The sequence below is a fragment of the Camellia sinensis genome, chromosome 6, assembly GCF_055761805.1.
Source record: "Camellia sinensis isolate YWXY chromosome 6, ASM5576180v1, whole genome shotgun sequence".
In the NCBI taxonomy this organism is placed as follows: domain Eukaryota; kingdom Viridiplantae; phylum Streptophyta; class Magnoliopsida; order Ericales; family Theaceae; genus Camellia; species Camellia sinensis.
Window position 1 is genome coordinate 88351108 of NC_138966.1, and position 22621 is coordinate 88373728.

The 22621-nt window shown below is 36.0% G+C and overlaps 1 protein-coding gene across 7 annotated transcripts in view; it reads left to right on the plus strand.

The window, feature by feature from the left end:
* The first annotated feature begins 318 nt into the window (after nucleotides 1-318).
* LOC114322327 (protein SABRE-like) overlaps nucleotides 319-22621 on the plus strand; it is a 102810-nt gene continuing 80507 nt past the window's right edge. For 6 of the 7 annotated variants that reach the window (XR_014332610.1, XR_014332611.1, XM_082874149.1 and 3 more), the window contains exons 1-5: nucleotides 319-587; nucleotides 669-791; nucleotides 4864-4975; nucleotides 9511-9771; nucleotides 15875-16131. Coding sequence is in view for 4 of the 7 variants with exons in the window: in XM_082874149.1 (XP_082730275.1) it covers nucleotides 721-791; nucleotides 4864-4975; nucleotides 9511-9771; nucleotides 15875-16131 (701 nt within the window). In the remaining 3 variants the exon portion in view is untranslated. The remainder of the gene's footprint in view (nucleotides 588-668; nucleotides 792-4863; nucleotides 4976-9510; nucleotides 9772-15874; nucleotides 16132-22621) is intronic. The other variant, XM_082874152.1, reaches the window with a different exon arrangement.

A 22621-nucleotide genomic window follows, 5' to 3' on the forward strand; every position in this document is an offset into this window, starting at 1 on the left:
CGAACGACGCTGAAAAAAAAAAAAAAAGAAACTTGCATTTCCTTCGCTATGTTTCTCATAAATACTTATTTGCTGATTTTCAGAAGACAAATCCTCCATATCAATAATGAATGAGGAAGAAGCTACGAATAAGGAAGGTTGAAGCTGCAGCTTCAACGTGAAGTTTGGATATGTGCATTGAGATGAACGTGAAGTCTGGATGGGTGCATTGAGATGAATTTGGTTGATGTCTAAAATAATAATTTCACTTAGAGATAAAATTGTAATAAAATTAAATATCATTAAGTGTGTGTATAGAGGGATTAGGTGTCTGTACGTAGAAGCTCCCGCACAACAGTCGTAATTTTTTATTTTTATTTTTATTTTTTATTTTTTTATTTTTTTCCGGCTTCTCTCTTCCACTCTCCCTCTGTCTCTCCCTCTCTCTGATCTCCGAGCATATAACGGATCGAACACCCTGCCATTTCTCTCCCACTACTCATCTCTCTCTATATATACATTTTCGATGTATGCGCCTCAAAGTCCGCATTTCAGTTTCACAACCAAAACACACCCTTCCTCCTCAACACACTTCAATTTAATTCTAGGTCTGTTTTTGTTCTTTAATCTCAAGTTAGATAATGTCATTTTGATTGAATTGTGGCCTCTGAATGACGCATTCATTGTAGAAACACCAAGCACAAAGGAGTGAAAAGAGATCCACCCAATTTTCCACTGGAAATGGCGCTCTCCTCTGTTAACTTCTTGTTTAGTTTCTTAGTCTCCTCCATCATTTTATGGCTTGTGTTCATGTAAGCAATCAAATTCAACTCTTTTACATGCATTTATATGTATGTTTATAAGTATATGTGTTGATTTGGAGGAATGTGTGTGGCCCAATGTTACTTGTTTCAGTGATCATGCATTTCTAATTGTGTGCTGAGAGTTTGTTTCTTGAATTTTTGTATTTTATGGTCGCATTTAGCTCATTTCACTTTGTTGAGTTATGAAAAATTGAGATACGATGACCCTTTTTTTTTATTTTTTTTATTTTCTCCCCCTTCCGTTGGGAATGCTAGTTCGGCTACGTTTACACAAAAAAATATTTTTCTTGGAAATTGATTTTACAGACAAAAAATAATTTTGTTTTCGTTTTTCGGCATTTGGTTGACACTTGAAATAGAATCATTTTATTGCTTAAAAGAGAAATTTTGATTTAATAAAGTTTTTAGTGGGCTAAGATACTTATTTGAAAAGGCTAAATGTGTTGAAAAGGTAGTGAGTGAGAGTTAACTTTATAAAAATTGACTTACGAAATTTTGAAAGGTAAGTCATTTTTGGGAAAATGATGCAAAAATATCTTTATTAAAAAATGTTTTACTTACTTTTTGTTCAACCAAACAACGGAAAATGAGTATAATTTTTGAGAAAAACATTTTACGTCAAAACAAGTGGAGCCTTAATGTTGAATATAACCAGCGACACTGAATAGCCATGCTGATGCAACCAACAGAAGAAAAAAATTTAGTACTACGGTGATATCATGTCATACGCATTGTAAAACCCACTATGCAAATGTGCCAGTTATTGGTTGTCTTGGATCAGGCAATTACATCTCAATAGTGAGGTCGATCATCTCATGTGTTGTTTTGTTATTGGTTGGTTGGTTGGTTGGTAGTACCATATATTGGTCGAGACAGGGAGACACCAAAGTTCTATAGTTTTTTTGTTAACTTCAAATTCATCACCCACATTTGCATTCCTATTGGACCTTTATTATAGGTTTCTATCTTCCAAATTTTGAACATATAAAAAGATAGGTCAAATGTTTTAGGATTGAAAATAGGCATGACAACCTAAAATGACCTCCGAAACAAGATTCTTAGACTTTTGAAAATCTAGACAATACTATTTGTTGTCAAATATTTAATGAGAGAAATAGAAATCCAAACACAATGAACAACCAGTATAAGGCTGGTTTATGGAAAGGCTAAGAAGCACCAAACACGATACTTTGTGAACACAACGTCTTCAACATTTCTTTAAATGCGTGTGAATTAAAATTTTACATAATATCAGTCACTTTACAGACATTTATTGTACACTTGCATGACACTTTGTGAACCCTTTGAACTCGACCTATGTGATGAATCTCTTCATAGTAATAATGTTTTGCATTTTTCAAAATATAACTTATGTATTCTAAATATGTTTTAAAACATTTGTAAGATGAATAAATTATGTGTACTTTAATATTGTACAACTATTTTACATTCTTTAGAATGCATTTGTAACGTGAATGATAACTTGATGTTTAAATTACGGAATATTTGACTTTCTAATTTTTATTAGTGTTATGTTGTTTTTTTTTTTTTTTGAATTACCTGTTGTGAATAAAATATTCATATATTTGATATATAATAAATTTATAAAAATATAAAATTTTAACGTGTTCCAAGCGTGAAACCCTGTGGTGAACAAGAAATTTAACTGGTAAGGACTACTTGGACCTTGAGATTTAAATATAGTTTATAGCGCTATGTTCTGTATTTTTTAAAAATTGATGTGACGTGTCCGTGCCATGTCGCGTGTTTGTATTCGTGCTACTTAGTGGAAGGGAATCTAGGATGGTCAGTTAGTTTTTTTAGAGTGACATATGTGGTTGGGGATTGCTGTATTATGGGTTGTATAAGCAACCCTAGGATAGATGTTTGACCACTGCTATTTAATTATATAATATATATATATATATAATTTTTTTTGGGAGGCAGGGGAAAGGGGTTTCTCTGCACTTATCCTATGTCATTTTCTTAATTTAGTAGTTTACTTGTTTGTTTTGGCTATATCAACTTTTAATATCCTTGCCACACTACCTAATCCCATAGGCCTCCACTACCTTAATTCACCATCACAACATTGAAACCACCACAAATGGCAAACATGACTTGCTTATATCTCCACTCTAATCTAGATTGTTTATGATAACTTCTACACCACTATCAACCAGGTAGTTGTGCCACCACAAAACAGCTAATCAAACCCTTTACGAAACCACCCTCATTGTTGATCCAAAACCACCATCCGCACCATTTGATCCGGTCATAAAATGATTATATAAATCCCTAGGTGTGCTACATTTAAAATTTTTTGTCTTCCATTCTTCTTCTTTCTATGTTGTGTCAAAACTCCCCTTCCCCAAATTATCAATGGTAAGAGCGGAATCCAAAAATGTAGTCTATACAAAAAAACCACTTTAGTAGGGCCCTAGACTTTTATGGGAAGGATTGATCCGTGCTTCTTGCCAGTAGAGGGTGACACAAAATCGTCCATTCCCATCCCTCCATTACATCTTATCCTCCCCTCCCTTTACAATCTCCATTGCATAAACCAGTTCAAGAAATTCATTCACTACCTTGTACTCTCAATTCTAAAGGTCTGAGAAGCTTAGGTTCCTTAGGTTCCTAACAAACCTTGTTGTAGTGATCTTCAAGTAATGTGAGACTAAAGCAATTTTATCCACATCAGTGTTAAAAAGCTTTGGAAAACTTCTAGCAAGGTGAATCTCTACACCACACTTCATGCCAGAATTTTACTCCTCGACCATTAACAATCCAAAAACTCAAATAGCTACAACAGTCTATCCAACCTTACCTTCTTCCTTTCCACAAATCCACTCCATAAGATCGTTTAACCTCCTATTCAACACTGAATTTGCAATCAACCACCCTCCTAGTAGTCTTGGTTGGTCATGTGTTGCCTCAATCAATTATGAGTGGAGTTAGGCAATGATTTTTTCACCCTTTTAAGTTTTAACATATGTTTAGATTGCTGTTATCCTTTAGTTTTATCAAATAACATATGGTCTTATGCTTTGCTGTGAAATTCAATTTTTAACTCCTCACGACTCTTGTTACGCGTTTTAGAAACTATGTAATATGTATAACTATTGGAAGAGTAATTGCTAGATTGAGCTGACCTGGTGATGACATTTGAAATGATAGTTTTCCTAATTTTCAATGATTTGGTGGGACATAGCTCCCCTATTCAAATCATATCTTGACATAGATGCATTGACATGCCATCTAACTTGTAACCTTAGAGGTCCTAAAACCTTTTTCTAGAAGAGGGAGGAAGAGGAGGAGATTAAGGAGTCATGTAAGAAGGTACATGGATAGATATTCCCTGTCAAGTCTTCAGGCCCTAAAAGTTCCCATGATTGGTGAGTTGTTGACAAATGGGGTGCCATAGATTTTATTTTATTGTTTGGTAAGTGTAATTTTCATTAAATAGCATAAAAAAATGGAGGTGCAATCTTGTACGCGCGTATATATTAAAAACAAATAGACAAATTGATGCACTGTTTTTCTTATTCTTTAAATAACCCCCTTATCTAAACAATAATCTATTATACGAACCCTATTGACTTTACAAGTACTCGCCCTTGTATTAGAAGATTCTATCACCACGTGGTTGGCATTTCTTTAATTAACACAAATCTAATGATATACTTGATCTCAATTATTGTGAACATACTAAAAAAGGATCAAATAGAAACCATATACATTGGAAAAAAATATTGACATATATATATATGTACACATGTACTTGACGGCCCTCGTGTTAGATCCCCTATGTCTTTGTTGACAGCCGACATGTGTCCATATCTACAAATCATAGCTAATTCTTTCCAAATGGTAATCATTCTCAGTTTTCTCAGTGGGTGCCTTTAATTTTACCTTCCTTGATGCATGGTTCAAGATTATTTGTTTTTATCATTGTCTATGTTGTCTTGATCATCATAATCATGTCCATTCAGTGTTAAGAGGGTAAACTTCATTTGTTTCCATTTTAATTTTGGATCACTTGTTATACATCTTGTTTCAGGTTTGCTTCCAGGTTGTTGGCTTGGATCCTAAGCCGGATTATGGGAGCATCTGTAGGATTTCGGGTTGGAGGATGGAAATGTTTAAGGGATGTTGTTGTCAAGTTCAAAAAGGTTCTTATTTTGCTTTAGTATTTTTTAACCTAGAGTAATCATTGGGAATCTATGCTTATGTGTTATTTCAACTCATACCTTTTATAATTGAACATGGTTTTCACTGGTTGTTTATTCAATAACTTTTGTAAGAATGATTGTGTGGTTAGACAAGTAATTGTGTGGTTCTTATTTTGTTTGTTTTTTTTTTCATTATTCAGTAATTTTTTTTAATTGTTTTTAGTATTTGTTTATTTATTTAGTGGATACGATTCATTTGGTTGTACATGTTAAGTCATCCATTTTTCCAAAAGCTTAAGCTATTAAGAAATGGGCGCCCAAGAATGTATATGAAGCTATTCAACACCGTCCCTTACGTGATGTCATAGTTACATCATAAATATATTAAGACTTATGTGTAAATAAAATTTAGCTATTAAAATTTAAAAAATATATACTTGTATTATCAATTTATTTTTAATTCAAGATTTAAAATGCATAGTATTTTTTTAGCAAGTGATTGATAATGATTTTTAATGAAGTTAGAAACATAATAAATATTATGTCTCTATAATTATAGCAAGAGCTTTGCCCCAGCTTGGTGGTAAGTGGCTGCAGCATTGGCTTTGCAACGGAGGTTCGAATCTCCAATTCAACAGTTTTTTAAGTGAATGTGTGCCAGAGCAGCGTGGACGGTTCACATGAACCAGTAGCGATTCACACAAGCGACTTGTTCAACTGCTGTTTCAATTGGTTTAGCTTAAAAACACCGATTCTTGAGTAAGTCCAGTTATGTTGGTCCATCTGAATTGGCATTTGGAGCGGTCAACAGTTCAACTGGGTGAACTAGCTGGTCTGGTTTTAATTTTAAAACATTGCTTCATAGTCTTGAATGTTGTTTTCCACTTCTTATTTGCTGGTTGCCACTCTTCAAGTCAATCTTGGAGAAGATTTGTGATCTAGATCTTAGTTGCATGAAGTGAGGCCGGGGGTATATAGAAACTTTCTAAGGTTGGGAGCTTATGGGAGTGTGTATATATCTTATCTTATGTATATAAATATATTCTAACAAATATTTTTTTCCTGCTAAGTTGTAATAAATGTGTGATAATATGAATGAATATTAGAGATTGATGTCAACTACAAATTGAATTTCTTAAGTATAAATAAATATTATGTAAATACAAAGCACTATAATAAGTTTGAGTTTTTTTTTTTTTTGTTTCTTCAGATTGTATGTTTGAGAGGTTTTATCTCAGTTGGGAGTGAGTTTTCCTCGACAGGAGCGAGTTTCTTACTTAGGAGCACGGAATTGAGTTTTTAGGTAAGAAATGTCAACTCAATAGGAGTTTCCTGCTTCTACAATCCAAAATAACATCTCAATCATATCATCTATTCTTGGTATTGGAAACTTATATTTAACGTGATCTAATTGATAGCTCTGCTGTCCACTCACATCCTCCAAGTTTCATAATTTTTCAGAGCAAGGCGGGCACTGTTGGATAGCTTGATATACATTGTTGGACTCATTTCATAACAACTTTATACTTTTGGGATAGTTGGTGATCTAACATGGTATTAATGTTTAGGTTGGGGGAAGTCTTGGGTTCAATTCTCTTTGCTTTCATTTTGTTTCTCTTTACGTATGTCTCTTTGCATCTCCATGTGCAAGACGGGCTCGCACATGAGGGAGGGTGTTAGATAGCTTGATATACATTGTTGGACTCATTTCCTAACAACTTAAACTTTTGGGACAATTGGTGATCGAAGAGGCATGACACATGGACCTAGGCTTTATCTGATAAAGCCTTTTTTAAGAAGTTCCAGAACTTGTCTTTGAGGTTCTTCATTTTTCTTTGGACTCATCTTGGCACTGAGGCAAGTTTGGAAGGACTGATCCGGGCACTAAATTAATGCAGTGTTGTATCTCTCTTGCCAGAGGTAATCCATCAGGCAATTCTTTAGGCATGGCATCTTTAAATTTTTCTACCGATCCCTTCACACCTTCTGGCACTATATGTGGCTTGTTTTCTTCCTTTCCAGTCGCCACATAATCAACCCCAGCCTCCTACTCTCCTTTACAAGTTTCTCAAGTGTAGAAGTCAAGATGGACTTTCTTCTCTCCTAACAATATTTTCCTTCATTGACTTTGCAACAAGCCTTTTTTTATTTTTTATTTTTTTTAACCTGAGTAGAAGGTATAAGTGTGCTTGTGCCCATGATGAATTGTCCTCCAATCAAACTTCCATGGGTGTCTAAGAAGGATGTGGTACGCATCCATTGGTTCTACATCACACCAACCTAATTCCTTATAAGAAGACCCAATAGAGAAGTCAACAAGGCAATTTGAAGATACAGTTACCTCTTTTTTGTCGAACCAAAGGATGCAATAAGGCTGAGGATGCTTCACTGTTTTAAGCTTCAACTTGCCTGCTATCTCTTGAGAAGCCAGATTTTCGCTATTGCCTCTACCAATGATCAAATTATAGAGTTAACCTCCTGTTGTACAGCATGTTCAAAAAATGTTTTTGCAAAGCTTATCATCTTTATCCTGAGTTACTGATTTTTTTGTTCAGTATCTTGAGTTGCTGATTGAAGCCAATCATATTGCCTTCAAGGAAATAGATCCATTTAGCAACCCAAGTAATTGAAATAATTGGTACAAAGACTTGTTGAACTTAGATGAGTTGAGTTGCATATGAACACTCTCTTATAAGCTATGATATGGAAAATAAATTGATGTTACACAGTATTAAAGAAGGTTTGGAGGCTGATTATTTTTTTATTTTCGTATGACTATAGATTGGTGTAAAAATGGAGTTCTAGGGTGTTTGCAAATGAACAAGGAATGGAGTATGGGTTAAGGATTATAAAAAATCTATCCCGCAGCAAACTTGAAATAGAAAGAAATAAGATTTTTAAACACTACAACAGAGATTTTCCTTTCAATTGAAGAGACTTTTATTGGTCATGGGGGTCCACAGTCTTTGTCTGTGGCTTCCAGAGCCTCTTATATTTTGTTCAACTGTACCTGAGAATAGTAACTAGAAGAATTAAGGAGTTGGGCTTGTGTTGGATTTAAGGGCAGGAAAGGGGTTAGAAAGATTGGGTTCTTGGGTTTGAAAACTTACAAAAATCAGAAACTGAAAGAAAAAGAAAAGTATGTTCCAACATTGGGAAGAAGTTAGAAATTACTTCTACAATACATAATACAACACACTAGGGTTAGAACTGCTTTACATGACCTCAAGAGGAAGCCGCTAAAAATATCTCTGAACTGATTTCTAATCCTATGACCTTAAATTGGAGATTTTAATATTCAACTTGAAAAATTGTTTAACCAACTAAACATCATATACAAAAAACCAAATAACAGGACCCAATAAATTTCGGAAATTACTAAGTTGCTCCCTTAATCTTAAAAAATCTGAACTTAAACGAATTAGCTACTTGATAATCTAAGAAGACCATGGAATAGGACTCAAGTAAACTAAAACTTGGATTGCTGGATGCCCCAAGTGGTTGCCGCTTTGAAATTAAATCAATTGCAGAAATTCGTCTCTCATCTTTGAGCCTATTCTTTTTTGAGCTTCTTATGGATTTCATCAATCCTTAAAAAGTAATATAGAACAGGAGAAGAGGGTACATTAGAAGGGAAAATATGGCATTTCTTAAAGGTGCTAGTGTCGGCTAGCTCACCTATAAAGTTTGCGAAGTAGTTATGTCAGAGACCTAGGATGGAAACTTGCCTTCTAATAAGGTTTGTGGTTTATGGGTGTATTGGACACTGCCCCCTTAGTGTAACGTGTTACCAATTTTGGGTCCAAACACTTATATACATATATATATATATATATATATATTTATAAATAAAAGAAAAAGACTTAATTTGATTCTGTGTTTCAAATGAGAAGTCATTTTATAGATCAACAAGATTACCATCATTTATTGATTGCAAGCATTAGCAGTCCTATAAACATTATTATGAAAAAAACTGTAGGTCATGGTTTTTATGGTGATTATATTGGAAAATCAAGTATCCAATTAATAGTTTCTTTGCATCCCAACTTCTAACTATTCTATGTGAAATCATTCTCATCATTTAACTTTTTGAAGGTTATATTCTTCATTAATTTTTAACTATCATGTCTATTCAATGAATTTCTTTTAAAAGATTTTACAAAATAATGACAATGACTGAGAGAATATATCTAATTGCTAGCTCTGTACTCCTTGGTAGTAGGGAACTATATTTTTATTATGGGGTTTTCCCTCTACGTTAACTATTGTTGTTGTGTTTCATAGTATTTGTAGTTTTTGATATATATATATACACATTTCAATAAAAAGATCTCCTTTGCAAGCCTGAAAGCAATTTGGTTTTAGAAGGATGTGAATTAGTCAGAGATATAACTGTTGATCATCTGTTTGGATTTTATTAAACATCATGAGATTTTTATAAGAGAAGAGTTGGAGTAGGATTTTTAATCTGATTATAGATTAGTGCATCTCTAAGGTCATGTTTTTCACATTGGTGTGGCTTTGTTAATTCACAGGGTGCTGTTGAATCTGTATCTGTTGGTGAAATCAGAGTCAGCTTACGGCAATCCTTGGTTAAACTCGGGGCTGGTTTTATTTCTAGGGACCCAAAACTGCAGGTGTTAATAAGTGATTTAGAAGTTGTAATGAGATCATCAAATAAAACAGCAACGAAAAGTAGATCTCAAAGGCCTCGTAAGTCTGCCAAAGGAAAGTGGATGGTTGTGGCTAATGTGGCCAGATTTTTATCAGTTTCTATAACAGAATTGGTTGTAAAGGTAAGTCTGTTAATGAGTTCTCTTTGGAAGTTATTTTCTTCTTGTGTTGGTCTTTTTGTTGATTCCTCCCTTCAGTTGTGGCTTATTCTATCTGATTCGATACTTTGCATGAAAAAATATCAGTACGGTTATTCATGGTTCTTTCACTTTCGAAATTACTGTATGTCCTATAGATATTGGGATCAAGAGTATGGATAGCTGTAAATAATTCTTGACTTTTCAATCATATTTCAGATGGACTTGCCATTTTTTTGTTTTTTTGATCAACAACAAAGGACTTTATTTTTATTGATAAATCAAAAAAGGAAGCGAGGATGAGGCATCCTCTTACAAAAGGAAAAAGAGAAAACAAAGAGCAAAACCCTAACAAGATAATTTCAAGCAAAAGCTAAATATCACACACTGCCAACCAATCTCTAGCTAACAAAAAACAGGGGACCTCCTTAAATATAGAATTCCCCGAAACCCCAAAAGAAGTTAAGTGGCAAACCCTATCCCACAAACAATTCACCTCCCGGAACTTATCTTCAAACAACCTGGCATTTCTTTCATCCATAGAATTCAAAAAGTTGCAAAGCCAGCCCAAGACCATAGCATTTTGGCTTTCTTCGATCCACCGAAAGCGCGAAAGTCAACTCGGGTAACGCCCCGAAATAAACACAATATACCCATCTCATAACAACCAATAAATAGCAACATAAATGAATTGATAAGCTTTCATTAATCAGAGTTTGATATACAAAAGGTGACACGATATACATTCATAAACAGGACATCTTGAATCTACAATATGTGTTACAAGATTGTGAAAAGAAATGAAAGCTAAACAGATAATCATATGCCCTAAAGGCTTACATCTTTCTAAATAATTGCTTGGGTACATCAAAAGTGAGTCTTAAGTTCAATACAGATAAAGCCCTAGGCTTGTACAAAATTAAATATAAAATAACAATACTGAGCCTTCAGCTCCACAGTCCTCCCAAGCTAAGTCCTTGGTGGAGAGCATATCACCAGCACCTGAAAATGATTTTTCTCACATAGAGTGAGCCAAAATCCAGTAGAAACACTACAACACAATGTATAAATCTTAACAAAGCCATAAGGTTTTATGCATATGCAATACCAGTACCAAAACATTTATATCTTTTTTTTCAAAAGCTGTGCTATGCTAGGTTTATATCACAATTCTCAAAAACCTTGCCCTTTACAATAGAAAGAAGGGGGGAAATCTCAAACCAGTACAACTTTTCACGGATATTTCGTCCGCGAGAAACTGTCAAACGACACCCATATAAACGTAGCCTATACATGAGCTACTATTGCCATTTTACGGATATTTCGTCCGCTGGAATTGGCACCCATGTATACTCGCGTTTTGCAGGACTTTCATCCTAGATACACAGGTTAACTTAATTTGGTGATACACACCTCTTTTCCACGTTCACCCATTTTTTTCAAAATCATATACATTTTCAATGTATTAAATAAGCAATAATGTTCAATGCACAGGGATGAGAAATTAGTTTTAATTCACCTAATTCTCATACAATTCTACAACACTCATAACTATCTTCCACCGATAGCTCAAAACAGATAAATAAATTTCATTAAAGATACACTTTTCCTAAATCTCAAGATGGGAGTGATGATACATATCCAACTCCGCCATCATCATCAACATTACTTCAATTTCATAGTTCTCAACATTAATTCCATTTTCTCGTTACAATCTCAAACATTCACATTTTAGGGCAAAATCCCTTTCTCTTTGAAAATCAATTTCAATGAAGGAAATGCCTCATTTCATCATATATCAACTCCAATTTCATACCCACAAACTTTTCCAAGAATCCATTTGAAAACCCCTCTTTTTCATTTTGATTTCAAACCCTAGGTTTTACCAAAAACCCCCAAACCACTATAACCTTTTGAAATAGCAAATAACTAAGGTAAAACTCATACAAGACCACGCTGAAACCCAACTTTGTTTGGATCAAAACGAAGCTCTAGGTGAACTCTACCTTTTTAACAAAGGCACACGGGGACAAGGATCGACGGATCTAGATGGATTCAAGTGAACTAGATGAGTTTTAGAGAGAGTGTGAGAAATATCAGTGTTTTGAAATGTTTAGAGCGAGAGAGAGAGATGAAAAGTTGATGTTACAAGTGACTTTTATGAATTGATATACGCACAGTTCGTTTGAGCGCAGGAAATGTCGCTCGAGCGACTAGACACAATAAGTTGTTCCGCTCGAGCGTAGAATACAATCTCTCAGAAGTTTTACAGACAGAAGACCGTCGCTGGAGTGTAAGAAGCTTTGCTTGAGCGGAGAATACAAACTCCCAGTAGTTTTGCAGACAGAGGTCATTACCCAAGAGCGCAAGAAGCTTCGCTGGAGCGAAAAATACAAACTCGTAGTATTTTTGTAGATCTGCAAAAGTATTGAAGTTTTACAAGGACCGCTCGAGTCCAAGAAGTGACACTCGAGCGAAGGAACAAAAATCTGGGTAACAAAAATTTAAAAAACAAGCTATCGATCTGTTCCAAATGCAATCAACACAACCCAAAAGCCAAACTCAAAGAGATGCAAGTGGAGACTAGACATAGATATCTATATATGACAATGAAACCCGGATCCAAACCATCAAATGGGTCGGGTCCAAACCAGGATCGTTATAACTCGGAGCATATGCGCACTAACATTTGGGGCTACCCACATAACATTTCCCAACAAAAACAATTTGTGCCATAAATTTAAAGCAATTGAACAATGTAGAAATAAATGATCCACGGATTCCCTATTCTTAAAACACAAAATGCACCACTGAGGATTTAGAAAGCGATTTGGTCTCCGTTTCTGCAATGTATCATTTGTCAAAATGCCTCCATGAACCAAAACCCACATGAACACATTCACCTTTAGATAGACTTACTTTACTTTAGAGGCACCCAAGCGCATCAAAAGGAATTTAGGTTGGTAAATGTGTTGTGAGTGCACTTCTCCTGTTAGATGTGGTATGGGGGATTACTTTTTCTCAAATAGTGGATCTCACATAATTACATCACACTCTGGATCCCTTGACCTAAGACCATGAATGGGTTAAAGAGATAGGGATGGACCAGGGACTAAATGAGTCAAAGAAGTGCAAGAATGTCTCCAAAGAGGTTGACTACGTCAAAGGTTAAAAATTAACAAATTTGGTCAAGTGAGTCAACTACTTGAGTAGGCTAGCCATCGTTCGAGCTGTAAAGAGAACTTGTAGCATCTCTGAGCAAACAAATAGATATCGTGTATGAACGAGGGCTGCTCGAGCAAATAAAGGACTGCTTAGCGCTAAAAGCAAACTCATAGGATTTTGCTCAGATAGGAGAAACCGAGAGGTCATAATGACTGCTTGAGTGGTCTTAGTAGGCAAACCCAAGAAGCAGGGCAGCCTTAAACCTGTTTAAAACGCATCAAGGAGTCGCTTCGACTCACAATCCAACGCAACAATATGCATTTATCATCATGCTTATTAATTGAAATATAGCATGCAATCCTACTCAATCCATTCCCCATATCATGCAACTCATTCTCGTAATTCCATATTTTATTCATTCTATCAAAATGGATATACAACACATGTTTAGTTACTTGGAATCAACAAGTTATACGCTTGCAGGCTTACAACAACAAAATTGGCCCTTGGCCTTTAGATAAATGCAAATGGCCTCAAGGGCATACAACACAAATAATAGCCCTCACACCCTCAATGCATAACACAAAAGTCTCCAAGCCTCATCATGGCTTTGGATCATTGCCCGTATCTGAAAATTAACGGGGTGAGCATGTAGCCTAGTAGATATAATCCGCTAACATGATGAATATGCAAACCTAAAGCATGTGATGACGATGCTATACATTGTATAATATGAAATTGGTTTCTCAAAGTCAATTTAAATCACATTTTATCAAAATCTCATTCCTCGTTTCAATTTTACGAAAAAATGAGCCAAAGGCTCTACTTTCCAACTCAACAAAATCATTACCCACATTATCATTTTTAATGATTTCCAAGTTGTGTATTAACCAACAACTTTCAACCACGAGCTACTGAACCCCCCACTTCTCGGCTACTAACCGAAATGACATTTGGTACCTACGTTGCATGGGTTTATGGACTTTCACCAAGGAGTGAATTTGGGCCAACTTCCTCACAATACACCAACCCCAAACTCAAGAGTTAAATTAATTAATTCGTTTCAAGGTTATTCCATTACTCAAAACCATTTCAAGGTTTAGATAATTGTTCTAAAAAAACACCCATTTCTCAAATTGTATTTTCGAAATCCAACAACAATGCTTGAAGGTCCAATTTTCATTCAAACCCTTTAATTCCAATTTGTAGCCAATATTACATAATGCCAATTTCTCAAATTACAATCATAACGGAATAATTGCTCATGGTATAAAAACATTATTTAAAACTATGCCTTTTTATCAAATATCCTCTCAATCAACATGGTAATTCATCATACATGCATTTCATGGTATTTTTGTAATCTCAACATAATTAATTTCATATCCCAACATGTGATTTTCAAATCTTAGGCATGCGAGTCTCAATAGTCTATCAATCATTTTCTATTCAAAATACCCACACTTGCATCCAAAATCACATATTAGAAAAGTTAGCTAGGACCCCTACCTCTTGAAGAGGAGGAGAAAACCACCAAAGATGTCGAAATTGATTTTGGCTCAGAGAGATTCAAAGCCCTCGTCGCATACTTCAACTTTTCCTTCTTTGGTGTCACACAAATCCAACTCGTTGGCCTCCGAAATGCAAGTTATACAGATGAGTTATTGGGCGACAGATATAGAGAGAATAGAGAGAGAGGAGAGAGGAGAGAGAAAAGGTTGAAGGGACTGACATTTGACTTTCCCTTTTATAGGCTGAACCCAAAAAGTACCCTTGAGCCTTGCAAATTTAACAGAATTGTGATTTTTCATGCACTAAAGTCACACAAACCACTTGAATGACGACTCCAGTAGCTTAACTCCATATTCCAGTAGCTCACCGCTTGATGATCACTTGAGCGGTGACTGCAAATCAATCACACAGAGACTCAACTTCAAACGCGCACACACATGCCAAGAGCTCCCTTCGTGCTAAGGCACACATGTGCAAACTGATTAACACAGCAAACTCAGGAAAATATGGTAATTACATAAATAGAAATACTCGGGGTCATTACATACATGCACTTCATTAATCATATTCATGAGGACAGGGACATGAGGATGCATATTGTGAGGAATGGTGACTGTGAAATAGGAGGGTGACATTCCTACTTATTTGCATGATGTATGAAACCTTTTTGTCTGTTTGAAGGGATTGCGGATAGGAATTCAGAGGCTATATCATTATACTTGGTTTTGCTTACATTAAAAAGTTTATTGTAATTGTTTCCTTTTTTTCATATTCTTTAGAGATTGTAGGTATCATTGTAGTATTTTTTTAAAAACCTTGAGTGAGAGTGTTTCTGTGAGAAGCTTTGTTTTATTCCCCAATTTTGATCATAAATTACCATCATGTTGTAGTTTTTTTGTATTTAATTTTAAGTTGAAAGTGAAACAGATGTGCACAACCGAGGACTGATCACGACTGAGCATTCTCTTAGTTTGTGTCACATGAGCACATGGTGTGAAATTTATTTAATTTTGATAATTAAAAGGGCTGATGTGCGCCAACTATCTACACGCAATAACAGGCATCATGTAGTAATAACTTCATCCTCAAATCCACCCAAAAAAACTTCATCCTCAACAATAGAACTGCAAACTCCTGTGTTTCTGCAGATTTTAGAAGCTGAAATTATGTAATTGGACATGTTTAGCATCTGTACTGGTTTCATCTTGCGATGCCACATATGCTCTACCAACAGTGACTAATTTGCTAAATTGGGCAGTGTTCAAATTTCGAGGAAATTTTTGTGTCCCAAACACTGGCTATTGTCATTTGTTAAAAGAGATGCCTTTTTTGGATACCTTTACTTATTACCTGTGGTTTTTCATGCTAAAATGTTTCGTTTATTCTGCAATTTTCTCTCAAATATTGGCAGATGCCCAAAGCTACTATTGAAGTTAAAGAACTTAAAGTGGATTTGTCTAAAGATGGTGGATCCAAGCCGGCTCTGATTGTTAGGTTACACCTTTTGCCCATTGTTGTTCACTTGGGTGAGCCACAGATTAATTGTGAGCACTCATCCAGCTTTAACCATGGTTCTGGTAACCAGGCATCATTTTCCTTGATGGAAAGGACCTCTGCTCCTTTCTGCTGTGAGGAATTCTCTCTTTCATCTGAATTTGGTCATGATAGGTGGGTTTTCTTTTTTCTATTCTTTTTTATTTTTATGGGAATGAGACCTCAGTAGTCTTATCAATTTATCTTTTATTCTGCATTTGCTGGAAAACCTGAAGTATCAAATTTATGCAATGCATGGAAGTAACAATTTTAGGGATGACATTTGCTTGAAATGTTGTTCGAGGAGTCAAGGACTAGATGAAACCTTGTCTGCTACATGGGGACATTGATGTCAACTATGGAATTTAAGGCAACCACATAACCTGTCAAATTTTAAGACAGATCTTTCTTAGTGTTAATTGTAGTTTTTGACAGGGATTAAGTGTTGAATTGGTAATTGCCACCCGTTATTACTAAAAAGATGTTTTTCTGTAGAACTATTTTAGTTTTGAAATTAGTCAATAACAGTGGGCAATCAATCTTATCACCGAAAGGAGGGGATTTGCAAGAACGTGCTTTTTCTGTGGAAGAACATTCAAAACATTGTCCATCAATTCTACTTGTTGGAGTTGCGGACTGTATTTGAAATTTACTCTTTCTCTTCTTGGCAAGAAGAAAAAGGAAAAAATTGGTAAACATTCTCAACCGTTCTGAAGAAAAAGAACAATATCCTCATCAGAGCTGGCCATTGGAGAAGATAGTGAATCATTGAAACAAATTTCTAGGTTATGGGAATGGTGATGATGTGGATGACAAAGAATTGCTGTTTTCTTTTTTTGGACAAATAAAGATAGAAAGTTTTTAAATGGTGCCAACAAAAGGGGGCACAATGAGACACACGATTTTTATAAATGAAAAAAACTGAAATTGTTCTATATGTCTATAGGGATATACAACTCTCCCAAAAAATCAACAAAAGAAATTAAAGAAAATGGAAAAAAGTGTTCATGTTTTCCTCTACACTCTTGCACAAACAACACCAATTTAACATGACTTTTTCCTAAGTAGCACAAACACTTCAAGGGTTCAACTATGTTCGTGCCCGATACCAAGACTGCTTAGACACTCCTATAAACAGCCCCGGCATTGCTTCACTATGTCCTACTGTAAACACAAACTTTCATGATTTTGGACACTTCAACTGCACGTCACAGATGCGTTGAGCCTCTTAGTAGTAAGAATGTTCGGCATTCTTTAAAACACAACTCATACACTCCAATTATGTCTGGGAACATTTCTAAAATGATAGATCATATGCATGACCAACATAGAGGAAAGTATACAATGGAGAATTTCAACATATGAAAAAATATAGCAATAAAGACATAAAAAAATAAATGAAGTAAGAAAGCAAGCAATAGAGGATATATTTTCTTTTATTGATTGGCAAAGGGAGATGCCACCTTCCTACGGAAAGGGATAGCATAATGTGACTTTTTTAGCTTTGACAGTGCCCATGTGCTGGAAATTGTGTTCATGCATATAATATGATAGTGGTGTTGGTGGTAGATAGTGGCATGTATAGAATATGATAGTGGTGTTGGTGGTAGATAGTGGTATGTATAGAATATGATAGTGGTGTTGGTTGTAGATAGTGGCATGTATAGAATATGATAGTGGTGTTGGTGGTAGATAGTGGCATGTATATAATATGATAGTGGTAGATAGTGGTAATATATAATATGTAAGTGGCATATAATGGGTTATGATGATGTTTGTAATATCTCCTATATAAGGAGTGTCATTTGGTCTTGTAAGATAAGAAGTTTTGAATATAACAGAAATATATTCCTTCTTCCTCATATTTTCGGAGTTCTTCTTCTTCATATTTTCTAAGTTGGTATCAGAGCAACAAAAAACACAGCAGCCCTAAAACCGTCATAGCCATGTCGGAAGTCACGTCTGGAACCACTTCAACCCCTGCCGCTGCCATTCCGGTGAAAACGTCCAACTCTCACTCTGTCCAAATCACCACCATCCGCCTAAATGGTGATAATTTTCTCCGCTGGTCACAATCTGTCCGGATGTATATCCGTGGGCAAGGAAAGATCGGTTACATCACTGGTGACAAGAAGGCTCCTGCTGTTAATGATCCGCTGTTCGACAATTGGGACGCTGAAAACTCCATGGTTATGACATGGTTGGTCAATTCCATGGAGGAGGATATAAGCTCTAATTACATGTGCTATACTACTGCACAAGAATTGTGGGATAATGTTAGTCAGATGTATTCTGACCTAGGAAATCAATCTCAAGTTTTCGAATTAACTTTGAAGTTGGGAGAGATTCGTCAAGGAGATGATTCCGTCACCAAATATTTCAATTCGTTGAAAAGGTTGTGGCAGGATCTTGACATCTTCAACACATACGAATGGAAATCGGTTGACGACTGCAACCACCACAAGAAAACTGTGGAAGACAGCCGTATTTACAAGTTTCTTGCCGGCCTCAACATTGAGTTCGATGAAGTGCGAGGAAGAATTATTGGCAGACCTCCTCTCCCATCCATTGGCGAAGTATTTGCCGAAGTCAGAAGGGAAGAGAGCCGAAGGAGCGTCATGCTTAAGAAAAAAGGTAATGGTGAATCAATTGAAATTTCTGCTTTAATTAGCGATGCTGCGGCCAACAAGGCTGCAAATTACCAGCGCAGGTTTGATGATAAGCCACGGGTCTGGTGTGATTTTTGCAACAAGTCTCGCCATACACGCGAAATGTGTTGGAAGATTCATGGCAAACCTGTCAACTGGAAAAGCAGCAAACAAGGAGAGAAGAATCGTGGCTTTCCTACCGCTAATGAAGCCGATTCAGGTCCCTTCAACAAAGAGCAGATTGATCAACTCTTAAAGCTGATAAAATCCAACTCCTCAACCGGTACTCCTAGTGTTTTGTTGGCACAAACAGGTAGAAATCCTAAAGCCTTCTCTTGCCTAAACTTCTCTCCGTGGATCATAGATTCCGGTGCCTCTGATCACATGACTAGTTTTTCCCATTTATTTAGTACCTATTTCCCTTGTTCTGGTCATGACAAAATCAGAATAGCCGATGGTAGTTTTTCACCTATTGCAGGAAAAGGATTTATTAAACTAACTGAGAAAATTAATCTCAATGCTGTTCTTCACGTCCCCAACTTAGCCTGTAACCTTTTGTCTGTCAGTAAACTATCTAAGGATTCTAATTGTCGTGTTACATTTTTTGAATCCCATTGTGAATTTCAGGACCAGAACTCGGGGATGATGATTGGGCGTGCTAGGATGCTTGAAGGTCTTTACTACTTTGATGAAGTACCTGTTAGTAATAAAAAAGCTCAGAGCTTTAATAGTACCAGTTCAATCTCTGTTCGAGAAAAAATAATGCTATGGCACTATAGGCTAGGACATCCTAGTTTTCTTTATCTGAAACATTTATTTCCAGAATTATTTAAAGGGATTGATTGTTCTTCTTTTCATTGTGAAAGTTGCATTTTTGCAAAATTTCATCGCTCTACTTATTTGCCAAAACCTTACCAGGCTTCAAAACCTTTTTATTTGATTCATAGTGATGTTTGGGGCCCTTCTAAAATCACTACTCTTTCTGGTAAAAGATGGTTTGTTACATTTATTGATGACCATACCCGCTTATGTTGGATTTATTTGATGAATAAAAAATCTGACGTGAAAAATTTATTCACAAATTTTTACAATATGATTGAAAACCAATTTCAAACCAAAATTGGTATTTTACATTCTGATAATGGAACAGAATATTTCAATGAGCAGTTGGGTGAGTTTTTGGAAAAAAAAGGAATTTTTCATCAATCTACATGTCGGGATACCCCTCAACAAAATGGCATTGCAGAACGAAAAAATAAACATCTACTTGAAGTAGCACGTGCTATAATGTTTTACATGCATGTTCCTAAATATTTATGGGGTGAAGCAATTTTAGCAGCCTCTTATTTGATAAACAGGATGCCTACAAAGGTGTTAACATACAAAACACCTTTTGATTGTCTCAAAACTTTTTTTCCTGACACGAGGTTGTTTTCTGATTTACCCGCCAAAGTTTTTGGATGTACTGCCTATGTTCATGTTCCCAGTCAATTTCGTTCAAAACTTGACCCCCGTGCTATAAAATGTGTTTTTTTGGGTTATTCCTCAAACAAAAAGGGGTATAAGTGCTTCGATCCTCAAAACAAGAAATTTCATGTGAGTATGGATGTGTCATTTGTGGAAACAAAATCCTATTTCCCCAACACTTCTCTTCAGGGGGAGACAAGTGGAGTAGAAGACCGTTTTTGGGATATTTCTATCCCGCTCCCCAATGTCATTTATCCTACACAAAAACCACATCTGTCTGATAATGATCACTTAGGAGAACCAAGTTCTATGGTGCCTAGTCAAGAAGATTCTTGTTTAGGGGGAGAAGTACTACAAAATGATCTAAATCCTGAGCTTCAGGTTTATACTAGGAAGCGATTTCATCTGAGGAATAATGACCCGAATGTCCATCCTAATGACCCGAATGTCCACCCGAGTTCTGGCATCGAAATTTTAGGTAATCCTATTCTTTCTATTTCCGACCTTGATGTACCTATAGCAATTAGGAAAGGTGTCCGAAATTGCATTAAACATCCTATTGCAAATTACCTCTCCTATCAAAGACTGTCTAAAAACCATAGAGCTTTCACATCTAGGATTTCACACTTGTTTGTTCCAAGGAATATACAGGAAGCATTGGATGATCCGAATTGGAAATTAGCAGTCATGGAGGAGATGAATGCTTTAAGGAGAAGTGGTACTTGGGAGATAGTTGATCTACCCAAAGACAAGAAAACAGTTGGGTGTAAATGGGTGTTTACGATAAAATGTAACACAGATGGAAGCGTTGAGAGATACAAGGCGAGACTGGTAGCTAAAGGCTTCACTCAAACTTATGGGATCGACTATCAAGAGACGTTTGCTCCTGTTGCTAAAATAAATTCCATTAGAGTACTGTTATCTCTTGCAGTAAATTCAGATTGGCCTCTACATCAACTTGACATTAAAAATGCATTTCTCAATGGTGATCTTGAAGAGGAGGTGTTCATGAGCCTACCGCCGGGATTTGAGCAGAGACTTGGAAGTGACAGAGTATGCAGATTGAACAAGTCATTATACGGACTCAAACAATCACCAAGAGCGTGGTTTGAACGCTTTGGGAAGGCAGTTATCAGTTGTGGCTTCTTGCAGAGTCAAGCAGATCACACAATATTTTATAAACATTCAAAAAACAGTAAAATTGCAATTTTGATTGTTTATGTTGATGACATCATTTTAACTGGTAATGATGAAGCAGAGTTAGCAGCCCTCAAAGAGAAACTCGCAAAAGAATTTCACATTAAGGATCTGGGAGCCCTCAAGTATTTCCTCGGAATGGAATTTGCAAGATCCAAGGAAGGTATATTCGTTAATCAGAGAAAATATGTTCTTGATCTCCTTGGAGAAACAGGTATGCTTGGTTGTAAGATGGCGGAGACTCCGATCGAGCCTAACTTGAAGTTACAAGCTGCTAAGGCTGAAGAAGTCAAAGAGAGAGAACAATATCAGCGACTTGTAGGGAAATTGATTTACTTGTCTCATACGCGGCCTGATATTGCCTTTGCAGTCAGCATGGTAAGTCAGTTCATGCACTCACCAGGGGTAGAGCACTTTGAGGCCGTTTATAAGATCTTAAGATATTTGAAAGGAACTCCAGGGAGAGGCTTACTATTCAAGAAACATGGACATCTTCAAGTTGAAGTATACACAGATGCAGACTGGGCAGGAAGTGTTACAGACAGGAGATCAACATCCGGATACTGCTCCTTTGTAGGTGGGAACCTAGTTACATGGCGGAGTAAAAAACAGAATGTGGTAGCTAGAAGTAGTGCAGAAGCAGAGTTCAGAGCTGTTGCCCATGGAATCTGTGAAGTAATGTGGATTAAAAGAATTCTTGAAGAATTAAAACTTTCTCACCCGACACCTATGAAGGTCTATTGTGACAACAAAGCAGCTATATCTATAGCTCATAATCCAGTTCTACATGATCGCACAAAACATATAGAAGTGGATAAACATTTCATCAAGGAGAAAATCAATGCTGGCATAATCTGTATGACCTACTTTCCAACAGGTGAACAATTAGCTGATGTGCTAACGAAGGGACTACACAAGAAGCAATTTGATAAGCTGACTAGCAAGCTGGCTATGGAAGATATCTTCAAACCAGCTTGAGGGGGAGTGCTGGAAATTGTGTTCATGCATATAATATGATAGTGGTGTTGGTGGTAGATAGTGGCATGTATAGAATATGATAGTGGTGTTGGTGGTAGATAGTGGTATGTATAGAATATGATAGTGGTGTTGGTTGTAGATAGTGGCATGTATAGAATATGATAGTGGTGTTGGTGGTAGATAGTGGCATGTATATAATATGATTGTGGTAGATAGTGGTAATATATAATATGTAAGTGGCATATAATGGGTTATGATGATATTTGTAATATCTCCTATATAAGGAGTGTCATTTGGTCTTGTAAGATAAGAAGTTTTGAATATAACAGAAATAT